Source organism: Poecilia formosa, unplaced genomic scaffold, assembly GCF_000485575.1.
Source record: "Poecilia formosa unplaced genomic scaffold, Poecilia_formosa-5.1.2 Scaffold468, whole genome shotgun sequence".
Lineage (NCBI taxonomy): Eukaryota > Metazoa > Chordata > Actinopteri > Cyprinodontiformes > Poeciliidae > Poecilia > Poecilia formosa.
The window spans coordinates 299,341-315,562 of record NW_006800407.1 but is presented as its reverse complement, the minus strand read 5'-3'; the positions used below and the strand labels follow the sequence as shown (position 1 = coordinate 315,562).

General features: G+C 39.4%; 1 protein-coding gene across 1 annotated transcript in view; it reads right to left on the bottom strand.

Moving 5' to 3' along the window:
• Positions 1-4,378: 4,378 nt before the first annotated feature.
• The window catches only part of dact1 (dishevelled-binding antagonist of beta-catenin 1), a 16,201-nt gene continuing 4,357 nt past the window's right edge, over positions 4,379-16,222 (bottom strand). Inside the window, exons 2-4 of the mRNA XM_007578152.2 lie at positions 11,392-11,518; positions 9,517-9,630; positions 4,379-7,025 (exon numbers count right to left, since the gene is read on the bottom strand). Of these exons, the coding sequence (XP_007578214.1) occupies positions 4,963-7,025; positions 9,517-9,630; positions 11,392-11,518 (2,304 nt within the window). The 3' untranslated portion in view covers positions 4,379-4,962. The remainder of the gene's footprint in view (positions 7,026-9,516; positions 9,631-11,391; positions 11,519-16,222) is intronic.

Below are 16,222 nucleotides of genomic sequence, written 5' to 3'. Positions count from 1 at the left end.
GTTATTATTAAGGTGCAGTGAAAGAGGATCTACTGTACCTCAGTATATACCGGTCTCAGCTGAACTCAAAAGACATTAGAAAGAGTGCCCCCCCCCCCACACACACACACAATAGTGAAATCCACATTTAATAAAGGGTCAAGCACCATTATTGACATACATGTACATTAAATACACACATATATTGGTAACAGTTGTTCATTTCTCCAGATGTGATGCATGAAGTTGGTGGAGAAACATTTCTGCAATCAGCTACTTGTTTCCTGGCGCGACATTTAAATACAAATAAGTTCAACACCAGAAAAAATATCAGCAAAGAAAACTTGAAACAGAAAGGCAGCTTGTGAAGTTAGTAAGAGCAATCCTGGCTTTTCATTTCTTTTTAAAAAGGCATGTAGACCCTGATGATGAGGCTAAATCCAGTTCAAGGCCGGTCCAAAGTTGTATGTGGCCTGAAACTAAATTTTATTTGGGGGCCCTCTTCCAGATAAGCCCAACATCTACCATCAAACTATATTTTTTGCACCTGCAAAATTGAAGATTTTAAGTAATTTTGAAGCTTTTATCTATTTTGAAATATTAGGTCAAATTTAATTGCATACTTATTCTCAATAAACTAATAAGAATTTCGTACATCTGATCTGGTCTCTGGGAAAATGGAGCAATCTTTAAGGCTCTCTGATGAATTAGGGGCCCTAACCAGGAGCTTAGTTTGCTTATGGCTCAGGCTGGTTTAACCATCATCCCACTGCCAAGGTGGTTTTTTGATTCAGTTTGGGTTAGTTATGTATTGCCATACATAACTAAAGTCCAAAACTATAAATGTACTAAAGGCAAAGACAGTTGTTGCCTTACTAATAAGAGTAAGAACTGAGTTCAGTCATCACAGGAAGTGGACACTTTCCCGAGACGTTCACATCATTTATCATTTTCAGTTTCAGCTGAGTTCAATGCAGTAAGAACAAAGCTGGAACAGATGTCCATCTGGTCTTTACATTTAATGGCTTTCAGTCAACAATGAGTTGTTTTTTTGTACAACAAATATATTAGGCATAAATAGCTTTAAAAATATGCTAAAACAGCAGAGCTGCAAAAAACACAATTACAGAAATGTGAGCCAAACAGAAATGCTCAGTAAATAAAGAATACAAAACATGGCTATGAGCAAACATGTTAACAGCATGTCCTGTCCACTGATGGCTTACTTCAAAGTGCAGGATATAAAAAAAACACATTGCTTTTACAAAACTGGACCTCAGGCCTCGAGCCAAGTGCAGCTAATGCACGAGCAGAAAGTAACAAGTTTTAGCAAACAGAATGGCTTCAAAACAAACCTTTAAGAAATTCCTTTACTCCAAGCTGCGCTGCTTTTAAAAAGCCCAAGAATCTTCATGATGAATTTGTAACACTGAACACGGCAGAACATTTCATATTTTACCACCAAGCTTCAAGATGAAAAAGAAAAAGAAAAAAAAACACAAGAAATTGAATAGCTCTCACATCCCCTGAAGCCAAAATGACCTCCCTTTTTACGTTCAGGATAATAGTTGCATTACGCCAGTTTCCTGTTCACACACACACACACACACACGCACACACATGCGCACATGGACACACATAGAAAACATCTGCAGTTATCGGACTTGACCTGCACTGAGGAAATGAAGAGGTATGAGTTCAGCGCCATGAGGAGCTCCGGTCAGAAACACAACCCTTCAGGCGTTTCCACAACACCTGGCCAAAATCTGGAGTCACCTTTGTAGGATTTTATCCCAGCTTTTATTTTGTAGGAGGAAAAAAGCTGTTTCATTCACAAAAAATATTTTTATTTTGAAGCTCATATTGGTACCTCTGGGAAACACGTCTGAATTAGGTCACACTGCTGAATTTAATGGCACATATTATTATTAGAGGAAGAAAATTTGGAATCCATCCATCCATCCATCCATCCATCCATCCATCCATCCATCCATCCATCCATCCATCCATCCATCCATCCATCCATCCATCCATCCAATATAACTGATCATTTGAGGAGTTTGTGTGTATATGTGTGTGTGTGTCTGTGTGTGTGTGAAGGGGTGGGAGGTTGAGGGGTTTGTTTCGGCTATCTGGTTTCAATTCTGACTTTTTTCCCTTTTTACTTTGTAGCAATACAAAGTAAAAATACTGGTTGAACATCCTCTAAGACTGCAAAGGAACTGATCGTTATTTTCCAGCTCTTCCTACATGGCTGTACTCTGCTGTGGGAGATCAGGAAGCAATAGCAGATCCAGTCAGAGCAGACGACATGCTTTACACATGTGGTCGAAATCCTTTGATTTGATTTGATATTGCCAAATATTAACCATGAAGGAACTGAATACATGGTGTTTGATCCCTTCTTTCTGAATGCCATGAATATTTGTCAGGGAATAATTTTGCACTATTACCATCAACTGAACAATTTGACCGATATTCCCGTTTAGAACGCTATTTCCGTACATATTTTTAATTCTTCCCACTATCGTAAAATAGGATTCAAATGTTTCTTCTCGGCAGACAACAAGCGGCTGTGGCTCAGTGTTTTCTTCGAATCAATTATCAGTTTAATTCCAGGATTCTCCTGCCTCCTGTCGATGTGTCCCTGGGCAAGGCACTTAACCCCAAGTTGATGTAAGGTTGTGAATGTGGCTCTGCTGTAAAGCCCTTTGAGCGCCCACTATTAAAGAAATGCTATGTACATTGAGTCTGTTTACCATTTCCATGTACTGGAAATCACCTATCAGTGACGGTCAGAGCCTGTTCTGGTGTCCAGCATGTTTGTTTTCTTGATACATTTATGATCCAGATCCTCTCATAAGTTTAACTGGAACCGATCAGGATCCAGCAGCCTTTCATTCTGAAGCTGAGTGATTATAGAACGGCGTGACAGAGACAGAGAAATATTCATCATTCCAAACCATTTTAACGTTCTGAAAAAAAGTTCATCACCAGCCATAACAGAAAAAAAAGGTAACACTTTACTGAAGGGTGAGCATATGACTTATATGGCACTGTCATAAACATAACACCTGTCCTGAAAATGAAGGAGTCTTTATGAATGTCTATGACTGTTGTCATGGAGTGTGATTTGGTAAATAATGAGATTAAAGTGTAATTTACCAAATAATTCAAAGTTGCCATTTTCAATCCAACTTTTAAAGCAACTTTGCATTAAAAGTGTCATTATTTACTGAATAACACTTCATGACAACATTCATAAACATTCATGACAATTCCCTCATGTTCATGACAGATGTTACATCATGTTGATGTCATAACATGACACTGTCATGTTTATTTGCACACCCCTTCAAATAAAGTGCTACAAAACAACACGGATTCCTATCAGTGTTTTGTGTTGCCTGAAAGTTGAAACCAGATGTTTCCACTGTATGACAATACAACCTGTTTGACATGAAATCAATCAAATAAAAAATGTAGGTTAGGTGGGATCAAAACAAATATTTCTATTTGCTAAATGTCAGAATAACGACAGAAGATTTTGAGAAGCTTTTTAACTTCATACTCAGAGGTTCATATGGACTAAAATGATTACACTTTTAAACAAACTGCAGAAGCTTACATGATATCATGTCTTTGTGAGATTCTGTTGAATTACGTTAAATGGAGGCACACATGTGGATGTCATTAAAGGCAACACTTCAAACATATTGCTCACCTTAGATCACGGAAAAATGAAAAAAATAAATCATCCAAACATAAGGGAGAACATTTTGGATGAGATGACTGAAGGTTCCACGTTCATCTGCTCAAACAATCACGTGTGAGAACAAACTGCATGAGAATGTCCAACCATCACCTCCTCCTGTGTCAAAGAGGTGAAAGTTTTTGCATGTAAGATGCACAAATCAACCCCAGAAGAAAAACCGAACCTTGTGAAGCTGCTGAAGCAGGACATGATGCCGAGTGTCATCATTCAGAGTTCTGTACCGACACAGACAGGCCACTCAGGGAGGAAGAAGCCATTAGTCCAAAAGTAATGTGACAATCTGATTACAGCTCCTAAATAAACTCTGAGACAAAGAGCTTCATTTTTGGAGACGTGCTGTGGTCTGATGAAACTAAAACCAGTGCATGTAGCCGTAGTGACCATCGATACACTGGGATAAAGAAGGCACAAATGGACTTTCCAGATGGACAATAACCCTAAGCATCCGGCCAAATGACTTACAAAGTGGCTGAAAGGTTTTCTCTCAGTTATGCTTTACACAACAATATAAATAAACAGGAACTAATAAACATATTTATGAAATTTTGTTGGGTATGTTGAAAAGACATTCTTAAATCACATTTCGAGTCGAACGGTAACATTGAAAGAACTTTGAAAGAACAGTGAGATGTACATGGTGAGTTACTCATTAACATCCACCAAAGGAAAATAATGTTTTTTGTTTCGTTTCAATGTTTGTTTTGTTGGAAATATGAAAAAATGTTGCACTGTTGAGCTTTGTGGGAACATTTCAGAATAATGTGATCCATTCGTGTAAATACTGGGTTCAGTTTAGCTGACCTGTATTTCTAAGTGAGGCTTCTTTAGTCTCTGGACTTCAGGGGGACATTTTAGTACAATTTGTCGAAATGTCGACCATGTCATATTGTAAATTTAGAAACCTAGATTTAATGTGTTTAAATGTTTGCCAGTTACGTTTTTTATAAAGACAAAAGAAGAAGTTTAGAAAGCAAGCTTCATCAGAATTGTTGTTCATTTCAGGAGAAAAAGATGTTTTGGATTCTTCCATTAGTCTGAAGAGGATTGAGATGATAGAAATGTCAGGTGTTGAATTGATGCTTTCCGTAACTTGGCATGTTGTGTACCTTCCAGCTCCCGTCTTACCTCTATTTTTCTACCACTTGGTTTATTTCAGGTGTAACAGAAGTAACTGGGTAAGACAACCAGCAGGTCTGGTTCTGGTCCGGTCACACTGTGGTCATGAGTTTGAGGGAACCCGACCTGAATCTGAGGATCTTCCTCTTCAGGTTGTAAGATGCCTTAATCTTAACAAAGGTCTTAGACTGAGCTGGGTCCATTTCCAGTTTCCCCACTGTGACCCGAGCCGTCCTCAGCTGCCCCCTGTGCCTGCCTGTCCCGGAACCCCCACCCCCTCCAGGGCCTCCTCCTACACTCTCCTCAGTGTCCGTGGTCGTGGTGTTCTCCTCCACATATTCCTCCTCACTAGACTCGCTGTCCCCAAAGCAGTTTGTGGTGTAGTTGGACCTGTCGTCCTCGCTGGTGTCCACAATGGTGGAGTGAAAGAGTGAGACGCACTCGGCCGAATACTCTGAGTCACTCCCCGCAACGTTGGAGTACTGGCTACACTGCTGCCCCCCAGAGGTGGGGTATGTTTTGGCTGCAGAGTTTCTCAGTACCTTCTTTCTCTGCCGCCACTGGCCGTGTTTGTTCACACCGTCGCATGGTACCTCCATGATGGCACGCAGGGGCCGGTAATCATTCCGCTTGTACTTTGGCTTGGCCACAACAATGAACTGTTCGCATCCATGGGGATGATGGGAATGGTGGTTTCCATGGTGATGCTGCTTTAATACTCCTGATCTCACGCTGATTTGTGTTGACCTTGGTTGCTTGTCTGGGACTCCAGCTAACAGAGTGGATGCAGAGATGTTTTTCAAGCCTGATGAACTTCCTTTGTTGGAGACCTTGACATGGTTGGATCTTCCATCGTCTACTGGAAGAACCTTGTTAGGGATAAGGCAGAACTTATCTTTTTTCTCTGAAGGCACCTCCTTACGCTCAGAAGCCAACATGGTGGATGTTCTATTGGTGCTCTTCACTTTGGTAATCTTAACGTTCCTGCTGTTGCCTTTGCGGTGTTTACCGTTATGCTGCTTGGCCAGGTTGCCATTCCCCACATGACTTCTTCTTACTACTCTTATGTCTTCCTTATGATTCTGAGCAAAAGGTTCTGCACTGGAGTGGACCAGCTCTGACTTGTCCTCTGATGGGCCACTCTGCAGAGGCTTGGAGAGCTTCTTGGAAGCAGCAGTCTGTGTTTTAGCTGTTAGAACTGATTTGATGATCTGCTCTTGGTCAACAGGGCAACATGGCTGACTCGTCTCTTTGTTTGAGGAATTGCATTTTGGACTTCTCTGAACTGTGTTGTCTGTGAGAAGAGTTGGGACAGAAGCACCTGAGAGTGAAAGAGACCCTTTGCCTGTCTTGCTAATGAGTCTCTTTGTGCTGGTGTTCTTGACCCGACTGGTGACAGAACAATTGTTCTGCAGGTTGGAATTTGAGTCACCTTTGTTGATCTTGGAGCTGATTTGCATGATGTCAGTATCATCAGGGGAAGCTCTCTGAGTGCCCTTCTCTTCATTTTTGCTTTCTAAAGAGCTTTGCCTTGGAGAAGATGAGATGGTAATGACTTCTGCTGAGGTTTCTCCAGCAGGGAACACAGATTTTATTTCAGACCCTTTCAGAGTTCCAGCACCAGAAAAGGGACCAGATGCTTGTCTCAAACAGAGGCTGGGCTGACGGACGACGCTCTTTAGAGGATCCGTGCTGATGTTGGTCCTGGGCCTGTTGGCCCTGATGGGCTGGGCCCTCCGCTGGAGCAGACCAAAGATGTACTTCTCCAGGTGTTTACTGGAATGAGTTTGGAAAGTGGAGCCTTGAGGTCTAAGAGACCCTGAAACAGAACCGAGTACGGGGGAGGTTTCTGTTTTGAGACATTCACCACCAGCTTCATCTCTGCACTGACCTCCGTCACCAGAAACCTGTAGAAGCACAGAGCCTTGGACTGCTGTAGCATGTGACGGGCTTCTGTAGTTGTAAATGTCGCTCACATTTCTGGGGAAAAAACTGCAGAGTGTTTTAGATGGGGAGTCGGTGGGAGCCAGTGACGTAGCCTCCAGAGAAGCCTGGTGAGGAGCTGAGAGTGAGCGGCGGACAACGCCAGAGGAACCCAAGTCGTCATAAAATCCTCCAACCAGCACATCGTACTCCAAACAGCTGGCCAGCTCCTCTGAAAATAGAAAGAATTTCAGTTCATTCATTCAGAACACGAAGAAGGCAGAATCAAACACAGCTGCAAGTTATTCGCCGTCGCAGCATGGCGTGTATCATGGTGAACGTCAGCACGTTCAATGGCTGAGAACTATTGAACACAGTGTCAAACACAGACGGTCTAACTTATTCTGAGTTTACTTCATGCTGCTGATCTGCTGAGTGCCAACAGCTTGCAGGAAGTAGGGTCTAATGGTCTGCTGAGTGAGGCTGAGTGAGGTTTGACTCTGTTTGGTTAGGCTGCAGATTGAACACTCAGGCATTAGTAAGTGGAAAATTCCTTTCAGTGGAGACAGAGTGCTGGGAATATTAACCCTGTGTGTGCACTCCATTCTTTTCATGCATGTCAGAGTTTATGTTTGAAAGCACTTTGCTCATTACTGATATACATGCTGTTCTCAGATAAATTCATTGTTATTAAATGATTCAAAAATGTGACATTAATTGATATTAATCTCTCTATCTGTCTTAAATGCATATTTACGTTTCTAACTCAGTAAATATGGTTTAGCAGTTGTCAAAACAATCTAAAAGGTCTTATAACAGTTTCTTGCATGTTGTAATGAATATTAAAATATGAAAAGAAACGGTTGATAAAATGTTAACTGTAATTGGTCAAATGTTCAATTAGGCTTAAGATTTATATTCCTAACGAACAACAATGCAGACTAGATGTTCTTACTGACAGAATGTTTTTTTTCAGTGACCTGACTTGGACTTTGGAGGTTATGGGGGAAGCTTGCGAACACTTCTGATATAAATTTGTTATAAAAGTATTACTGATTGCACTTTAGAAATGAGGTAACTTTATGTTATTAAAGGTAAAGTTTAAACAGTAATGATTTCTTGGTTAATGTCAAGTTGTCATAACAAAGACATTTTGAATAATGTCAACTTTGTATTAAAAGTGTCATAATTTACCGAATGACGCTTTATGACAACAGTCATAAATATTCATGAAGGCTTATTCATGTTCATGACAGGTGTTATGTCATGTTTATGACAGTGTCATGTCAGTCTTATTCAACCCCCTTCAAATAAAGTGTTACCAATCCTTCCTCCCATCAGCTGTTAAACTCTAGAATCCATCGCTGCTCCCAACAGACTCAGTAAGTATTTACATTTATCTGGGTACTTGAAGTGGTTTACTCATTTCACAGAACATTTATGCTAGAATTTACTCATCTCTGTTTTGTTTTCATACATCATCACTTTCCTTTTTTTTTTTTCTTTTTTCTTTTTTTTGCCAAAAGTGTTAATTTTTGTCTAAAACATATTTTGGAAAGAAACAGCTGCAGAGTTTTCTGCCAAAATGTCTTTTTGCAAAAAAAAGAAAAAAAAGAAAAAAAAGACTTTATTTTAAGAAGGTGATGATCGTGTGGTATGTTTTTAAATTCATAAATATACATTCATATTTTGTACATTTTTAAAACATTTTTCTACTCAGTTGCACATTTCTTTGGATTGGAGTATGCTGTTTTTGATAAGTGCACAGTATATTATATTGTAATTTCATCCTTACACTACAGTATATTGTTATTTTTTTCAAAATCGTTCAAAATGTAAATGAAAAAAAAAAGAAAGATCCTTTGCAACTGCACAGTCCTTAGGATCAGAGTATGGTTTGTTAAAATATATTTTAATACTTTTATCTTGGTGTGACCCTACATCATTTGATGTTCTTATACTTTGCTGCTGTTACTCCTGGATTTTCTCCACTAAACAACAATAAAGAATATTTCTATTCTACTGATTAATTGTCAAGCCCACTAAATCTCTCACAGAGATTCTTCTTCATAAATAAGTGCGTAATGTGCTGCAAATGTGCTGGCAGTGTGAACATGGAAGACTCTTTGAGATTAGAGATAAGATCAGAGAACGCAGCAGATGTTAGCTTTGTTTTTAGCCTCACACCAACTGCCAGCTTCTCTGTACAGTTCAAACCTTTCTACTGCTATTCTTCACCAGAACGCTGCTTTAAGAAAACCTAACCTGTGGTTTTAATTTCAAACAGAAAACTTAACAAAGTGGGGCAGTGGCCTCCACGACAAGTGGCCTGACAGCAGAACATCGTTTAAAGTCTCTTAAAAGCACAGCTGTCTAAACAACAGGTGTCATCCCACGGTCAGAGTTCTAGCCGAGAGCAACTCCTCCTACCCCATGTTATAAAGACACATCCTCTGAAGCTTGTTTTCCACGTACAGTCTGAGAGGCTGAATGAGGTTAACATCCACTGATCAACAGGGAGGCTGGAAGGTTTGAAATTTGATATTCTGTCACAAGTTTCAGTGAATTTTATAGGGATTTCATATACAACCCTCCTCTTCCTATTTGTGTGTGTGGTTGGGGTGGGGAGAGTGGCCCTAACCCTACTCAGGTATGATGTTAACGGGATTGAAAACATTTTGCTGACTGTGTGATGACTTCCTGTTCAAACTGAGTCAAAGTACCTGAAGACAGGAAGTATCCTTCAGCGTCGGCGGTCGAACAGAAGCACTCGCTGAAGACCGAGTGAGAAGAGTTGGAAAGTGAGCCAGAGGCCCCGTCACTCAGTTCATAGAACCCTGGTGGAGAGAACAGGTCAAAGGTCATAATCTGCTCTGAACTGACAGGAGGACACAGCACTGACCCTGTCATCACCAGTCATGTGGTGAAGATAGATATTCTAATATTTCATCTGTTGAAGGTCTAACTTCAACCTTCACTATCAGCTTCTGCTGGTTAAAGTCTATATTCAAGGCAGAGATATAATTGTATTCTGGGCCAGATGTTAGAAAGGCCTTACAAGGGCATAAGCCAGGGCCCTGCGTTTTTGGGGGCCCCAAAGATCCTTTTTCCTGCTTTTTTTTTTTTTTTTTTTGCAGATATTGGACTGTATAAGTAAAATTATCATGGGTAAACTGTGCTAATAGTTTTGGACTTTTTAAAATATAAACACTAGTTGAGTACATGAAATTATGTTGTGTCTTTTTAGGAACAAAATGGAGTCACCGTACAGGGGACATATTCATTCATATCCACTGATCTGCTTATAAATGTACCATGATTTGCCTTAGTAAAATAATTTTGTTTTTAGGGACAGGGCACCAAAACTGGCTGCAGAACCCAGGGCCCACATCCTTCTAAATCCGGCCCTGATTGTTCCACATATTTACTTTTGGTGTATGAGAATAACTTCATGTGTCTTTTCGTAAAACATGAATTTGTCATGATTGGTGGGTTTGGTGAGGTGAGAGAAGACGCAGGTAGGCCAGGATGAAGATGAAGAAGATGATTTAATGATGATAAACACAGGGACACAGGAACACAAGAAGCTGGCAGAACGGACTGGTTAGACACGACGGTGACACACGACGAGGATCCGACAAGAGACAAAGACAACAGGTGGGACTAAATACACTGGGAGGATAATCAAAGAAACGAGACACAGCTGGGAACAAACAGGGAAGACAGAGACTCACAGGGGAACAGGCTGATAAACACAGAAAAACCTCAAAATAAATACACAGAAAACACAGATCACAACAGGATTAAGTTGAATTAATCTGGATCTCTCTGTTAAAATTAAGTGAAAACCTCACAAACATTTATAAATCTCTTTTCTTCTCTGACTTTTTAGTTATCTGATATTAATATACATTTAATCTCAGAATTTGATTTTCCCCCCTCCAAAAATTAACAGAAATTATTCAGAATTTCAAAATCAGATTTACAAAATTATTTCTCTGTCTTCATAATTCTTGAACATATCATTACCATCAGAGTTATCTTATTGGAAAGATTTTGTTTTCAAAATGCAGTGAAACAATGAATCCTTCTGGGTTTTTGTCTTGTTCATGACTGAAATCCAAACGGTTTTGTATTTATGCCTGTCAAAATAAACAATAAATCAATTAATTGCATGATAAACTAAAGTCATTTGCTTGATTCATCGTTTTTCTCTTTTCTTTCTCTTTTTACCAAAACTGGTCTTCAGTGTGGTGCTTTGGTTTCAATTATTCCTTTTTTGAAAGACAATTTTGTCTACAGAGAATTCAGAATTCATTTTATTTGTTGTTTCTGTTGTTTTGTTTGTATATTTAGGATATTTAAAATGTCTTCCAGTTCTAATGTTTAAATGTTCATCAAAATTTAAAGTTTATTGATCTTTGAGACTGTGTTCTTGCATTATTCTTCCATTGTTACTATCATGTTAGTTGAAAGTTGTCTCAAAACAACAATATTATCGTTTATCGCAACAAGCTCCGGGACAATTTATCGTTATTGTGACAGGCCTATGTGTTTTGCATGATGATGGAAGTGTTGACGGTTCTGTGGGGTTTTACCTGAGCTGGGCCGGCTGTCAGTCTCCAGTTGGTCATGTGCCAGCTCCGGTTCCAGTCGGAGCTCGTTGATCTGCTGGTCCAGCTCATGTAACTCGCTGATGACTCCAGCATCTCTCCTCAGACAGCTCTGAGACACAAACACACAGTTCAGGCTCTGTCATCTCTTCTTGTTAAGCAACCATAAGCATGAAACCAGGTTTGATTGATAATATTTTGATCATTTCCATGTCTAAAATCTATAAAAAGAGTAAAAAAAAACCTAAAAAAAAACCCCAAATAACCTAAGGTGGCTAAACACACAGATGGAAGCTGATTTTACATTGAACACTGACTCGTTTGTCCCCGTCTTTGACTTTCTAACAAGCAGATATTGTAAGAAATATAATCTAATGAAAATTGAAATAAATCAGATTTAAAGTTGTCTAAATTGACCTTGCATGTTTATCTGTCCTGTGTGTCTCTGTGATGGACTGAGCAACACACACACCTTCCCAAAGAAAAGACAGGCATAGAAGATGGATGGTAAGTTATGTTTCTGAAAAGTATTTCCCTTTCCAAAAGAGAAAGAAGAAATAAACCCTGAATCTAAGGAGACCCAGCTATCTACAAACACTTAAATGTAGGATGAATTTGCAGCTCTACAGATTGTAAACCATGAAAAATATAAATGTCCATTATTTTATGTTTCCTCTGTAGAAAAGTCTTTGCAGGTACATGTCTGCTGATTTTTGTGCAAAACGACCTGGTAAAGACAAAGCAAATCTGCCCTACATTGTGCAGTGAGGCTGGTCGACACACACACACACACAAACACACACACACACATGGACTCAGACACACAGTCTGGAGCGGCCCCGCCCCGTCCCGCCGCTGTGGGATGGAAAACATGTGGGCTATGCAGCTCTGCTTGCAGGTCATGTGCCAAATTCCTACAACTGAGCTGCTGCAGAGAAACTGAAGCACACAGCTGCTGGTTGATCACCGACCCACCATCATTAATAGCAGCAGGTCTCTATGGAAACGACCTAGAATCTGAGGGATTATTGGTGCTCGACAGTACGTAGGAACTTGAGCTGCTCCGAGGTTCTCAGCTAAAAGTTCAGATTGTGAATGGCGTTATGTTGGCGAGAGTCAGCACACACAGCCAGACCAACACTGAAGCACGAGTCTCAGGCTCCGCCCACTATCACAGCATCTGATTCAATATCCTGTGTGAACCTGCTTCAGTCCACCGAGGACTGAATGAAAAACGAATGGAGAGACTGCTGCTTCTGTGGAACACACACCAGACAGCAACTCACACTGAGCTCGTAATTCAAATGGGTTAATCCTACACTCAGACTTCGAAACGTATCTGCAGAAAGTATTCCTGAAAGAATACTGAAAGAAAAGCCAGCTTTTCTTTCAATACTGAAAGAAAAGCAGCTCATGTAAGAGCTGCTAATAACAAAAACAAAAAAAATTAAAAATCTAAGTTGTGGTGTGCATTTTTATTCTCAGCCCGATTTACTCTGGTACACATAAAATCTAGAACAAGTGATCGCCTTACGAAATCTCCTAATTAGTAGTTAGACTTCATTTGTGGGTAATTTAATCTAAATCTAGATGCAGCTGTTCTGTTTCTGGCCTCAGAGGTTTGTTAGAGAACAAGCAGTGTCATGAAGACTAAGAAACCCAGCAGCGGGTCAGGGAGAAAGTCCTGAAGAAGTTTAAGGCAGAGTTAGATCTAGAGCAGCATTCCAAGGCTTGAACATCTCAGAGCTTTGATCAATCTGTCATCTGGACATGGAGAGCAGCAGGAAAGGCCGCTCCCCCCACAGAACCTTCCAGGAGGAGCGATAGTAGAAACTTGAAACTGAGCAGGAGGTTCACCCTCAGCATGCAGTCAGAGCCGATTCAGATCAAAGCATAACCATTTGTTAAAATGCTCCAGATCTACATCTAATTAGTGGATCAGTGGCATGCAGTGAAGATTTCTCTTTTTGGATGCTCTCCATCCAGTCTGAGCATGCTTAAATTGTTTTGCAAAGAATTATGTAGATGATTAAAACTGTGCTTCAGCTGCAGCTGGAGAGAAAGGCAGTGTATTGACTCAGAAGGACTGAGTAAAAGTGCACACTGCCCTTTTCAGATTTTTATTTGGAAACAAAATTAATCATTTCCTTCCACCCAATAATTCTGCACTTCTTTATGTTGATCTGTGACATGAAGATCCAGTTAAATATGTTGGTTTTCTGCCAAAATGCACAAAAATTCATGAGGTACCAACAGTTCAAGGCGTTGTGCTTTTTTCACCAGTTTAATGCGATTTTCACCAGTTTTCAGTAGTGATGTGCTGATTCTAACATTAACATGTAAAAGAACACAGTGGAAAATATAAATGTATAATATCTGTTTTGAAGATGAAAACAATATGAATGTAGTTTCCTCCATGCTGAGCTGAGCTGTGCTCTGACAACAGGACACACTACAGGCATCACGAGGGACACACTTTGTAATTGGGAAAGAAAATGGCAACCAGTCTGCATGATCCTGCTGCTGCTGAACTCGTGACTCCTCCAGTAACAACAACAAGAACGCATTACCTACAGAGCTCACTGAGAGCAGAAGCTCTGAGACATGTCAGAGAAGATGACTCTGCTCACTAAAAACGTTACAGGAGTAACTCCTAACTCTGAACAAGATTGGTTCAGTGCCCAGTTATAATGGAAAAACAGCAGAAAGACATATTCTAATTTTCTGACAAGAATGTTTTGAAGTTTTTTGTGTTAATGGGATATATGCTGGTGTGAAAGGCTGCCGTTATCTTCACTCAAACTTAAAGGACTAGTTCAGGATTGCTGAGGGAAGGGTCTGTTCAGAGGAAAGAAGCTGTTAGAATAGAATAGAACAGAACAGAACAGAATAGAAATACCCTTTACCTTCCCACATTGGGGAAATTCAGGTGTAGGTGACAGAACATCAAGGAACACAAAGATAGCAGTATCTAAAAATAACATACTCTGATCCAAAGGAATGTATGATTAAATAGTGTCATTTTTACAAAGTATCCAAAATGAGAATTTGTGTATTTGTGCATTAAACAGTATGTTTTCAATATATGAAAATAAAACTGTACAAGCAGAAATGTGCTATTACCAGCAGAAAGGTCATTTAAATGAGTAAAATTGTGAAATGCAGAATGTAAACACTGACTTAGTTTATTGGGAGCAGTGATGGCTGCAGCGTCTAACAGCTGCTTAGAGGAAGGATCTGCATTAACGCTCCTCTGTGCGTTTAGGATGCAGCAGTCTGTTACTGAAGGAGCTCTCCAGTTCAGAAACAGCTTCATGGATGGAGGGAGAGACATCAATACCTTATCTGAATCAGATAACTCTTCTATGTTTGTTTTTCTGTTGTTTTTGTTTAGTTTGAATCCAGATTAGCTGGTTATTGAGTCTGAAGCTAACGGCTAGTCAGACTTTGATTAAAGCAGATTTCCTTCATCCTGAAATCACTCAAATGTCAGAAATGTCTGTGATTTATGTGAACACTAGAGATAGATGATAAAAAGAAATGTTTCAGTTCTATAAAAATGCTGATACAGAAGATAGTAAATGAATGTACGAATGTCAAAGTTACAGTAAACTGTTGACTGCTAACCTGACTTTGAGGAACACAAAAAGTGGATCTGGAAGCGAATAGGCGTAGCACCCGGACCGTTTATGGTAAACACATAATGTTCATGAAAATACGACTGAATCAGCAGTGAAGAAAGTTAACTGATTAAGTCATACAACGTGAACCACAGACTTCTAATAATGTGTGTTCTACACCCTTTATCTCAATACACACAAACTATATAAAACAGAGGCAACAAACTCTTCATGCTTTTTAACAGCCATAATCAGCTCCAGATTCCAGCGTACAGCGAGGAAGACAGGGAAGACTCCACAGATCAGAAACGAGCTGATGAGATACCAGACATTCTCTCAGGGCCGTGCAGAGACCACTAAAGGGGCAGGTGCTCCAAAAAGAAAAAAAAAAGGGCACATCTAACCGCCTTCTAGGACAGAATATTAACAAAGCCATACAGCTTTCAGAGTTTAATAAACAATGATAAATTACAAAATTGTGAGATATACAATCAAAGTTAAGGAAAATCTCTATATAGATCATACAACTATGCATATGTAAGATATTTTATAAGTAATTTCTTACTGCAGGTCTATTTTGTTAAAGGAAAGTATTGCAATATTAAAACCCGCAATTTAGCAAGATATGTAAATCAGAGCTAGACCACGAGACATATTTTGTCTTTACAGAATTACTCTATTAAAAATATAAACAAGGGCACAATGCAACCTTTTAGTGGACTGTAATCTATAAAAAAGAGCTGCCTGTTTGCTGCAGTGGAGATGAAGATGGTCCATTCAGGAAAGCAGAGCTGCATCAAACTTTAACGTGGAACTGCAGAAAAAAAGAAAAAAAAAAAAACAAAAGCAAAAATTGAATTGTTAATGCATGTCACCATGAGAAAAGCCTACTGAGTTTTGCTTAAATTTTTTTTAAACATTTAAATCACACATTTGTCTCATGAAGTGAATTTTTTTTTTTTTTTTCAAAAAAAACTTTTTTTTGCATGTCAGAAATCTTTTCTTGATATTCTAAGTTTTTATTTGACTCAAAGTTTTGCTTGTGATTCTCACATGACGTCATGGGCAGGACCGAAAATCACAACAAAAGATTTCTGATGTGTGCATATAAAAGTTTATGTGGCAAATAACCTTAAGTTCAGATAAAAATGAATTATTTAATTTTAAAAAAGTTTTTTAAACAAAACGTTTTGTTT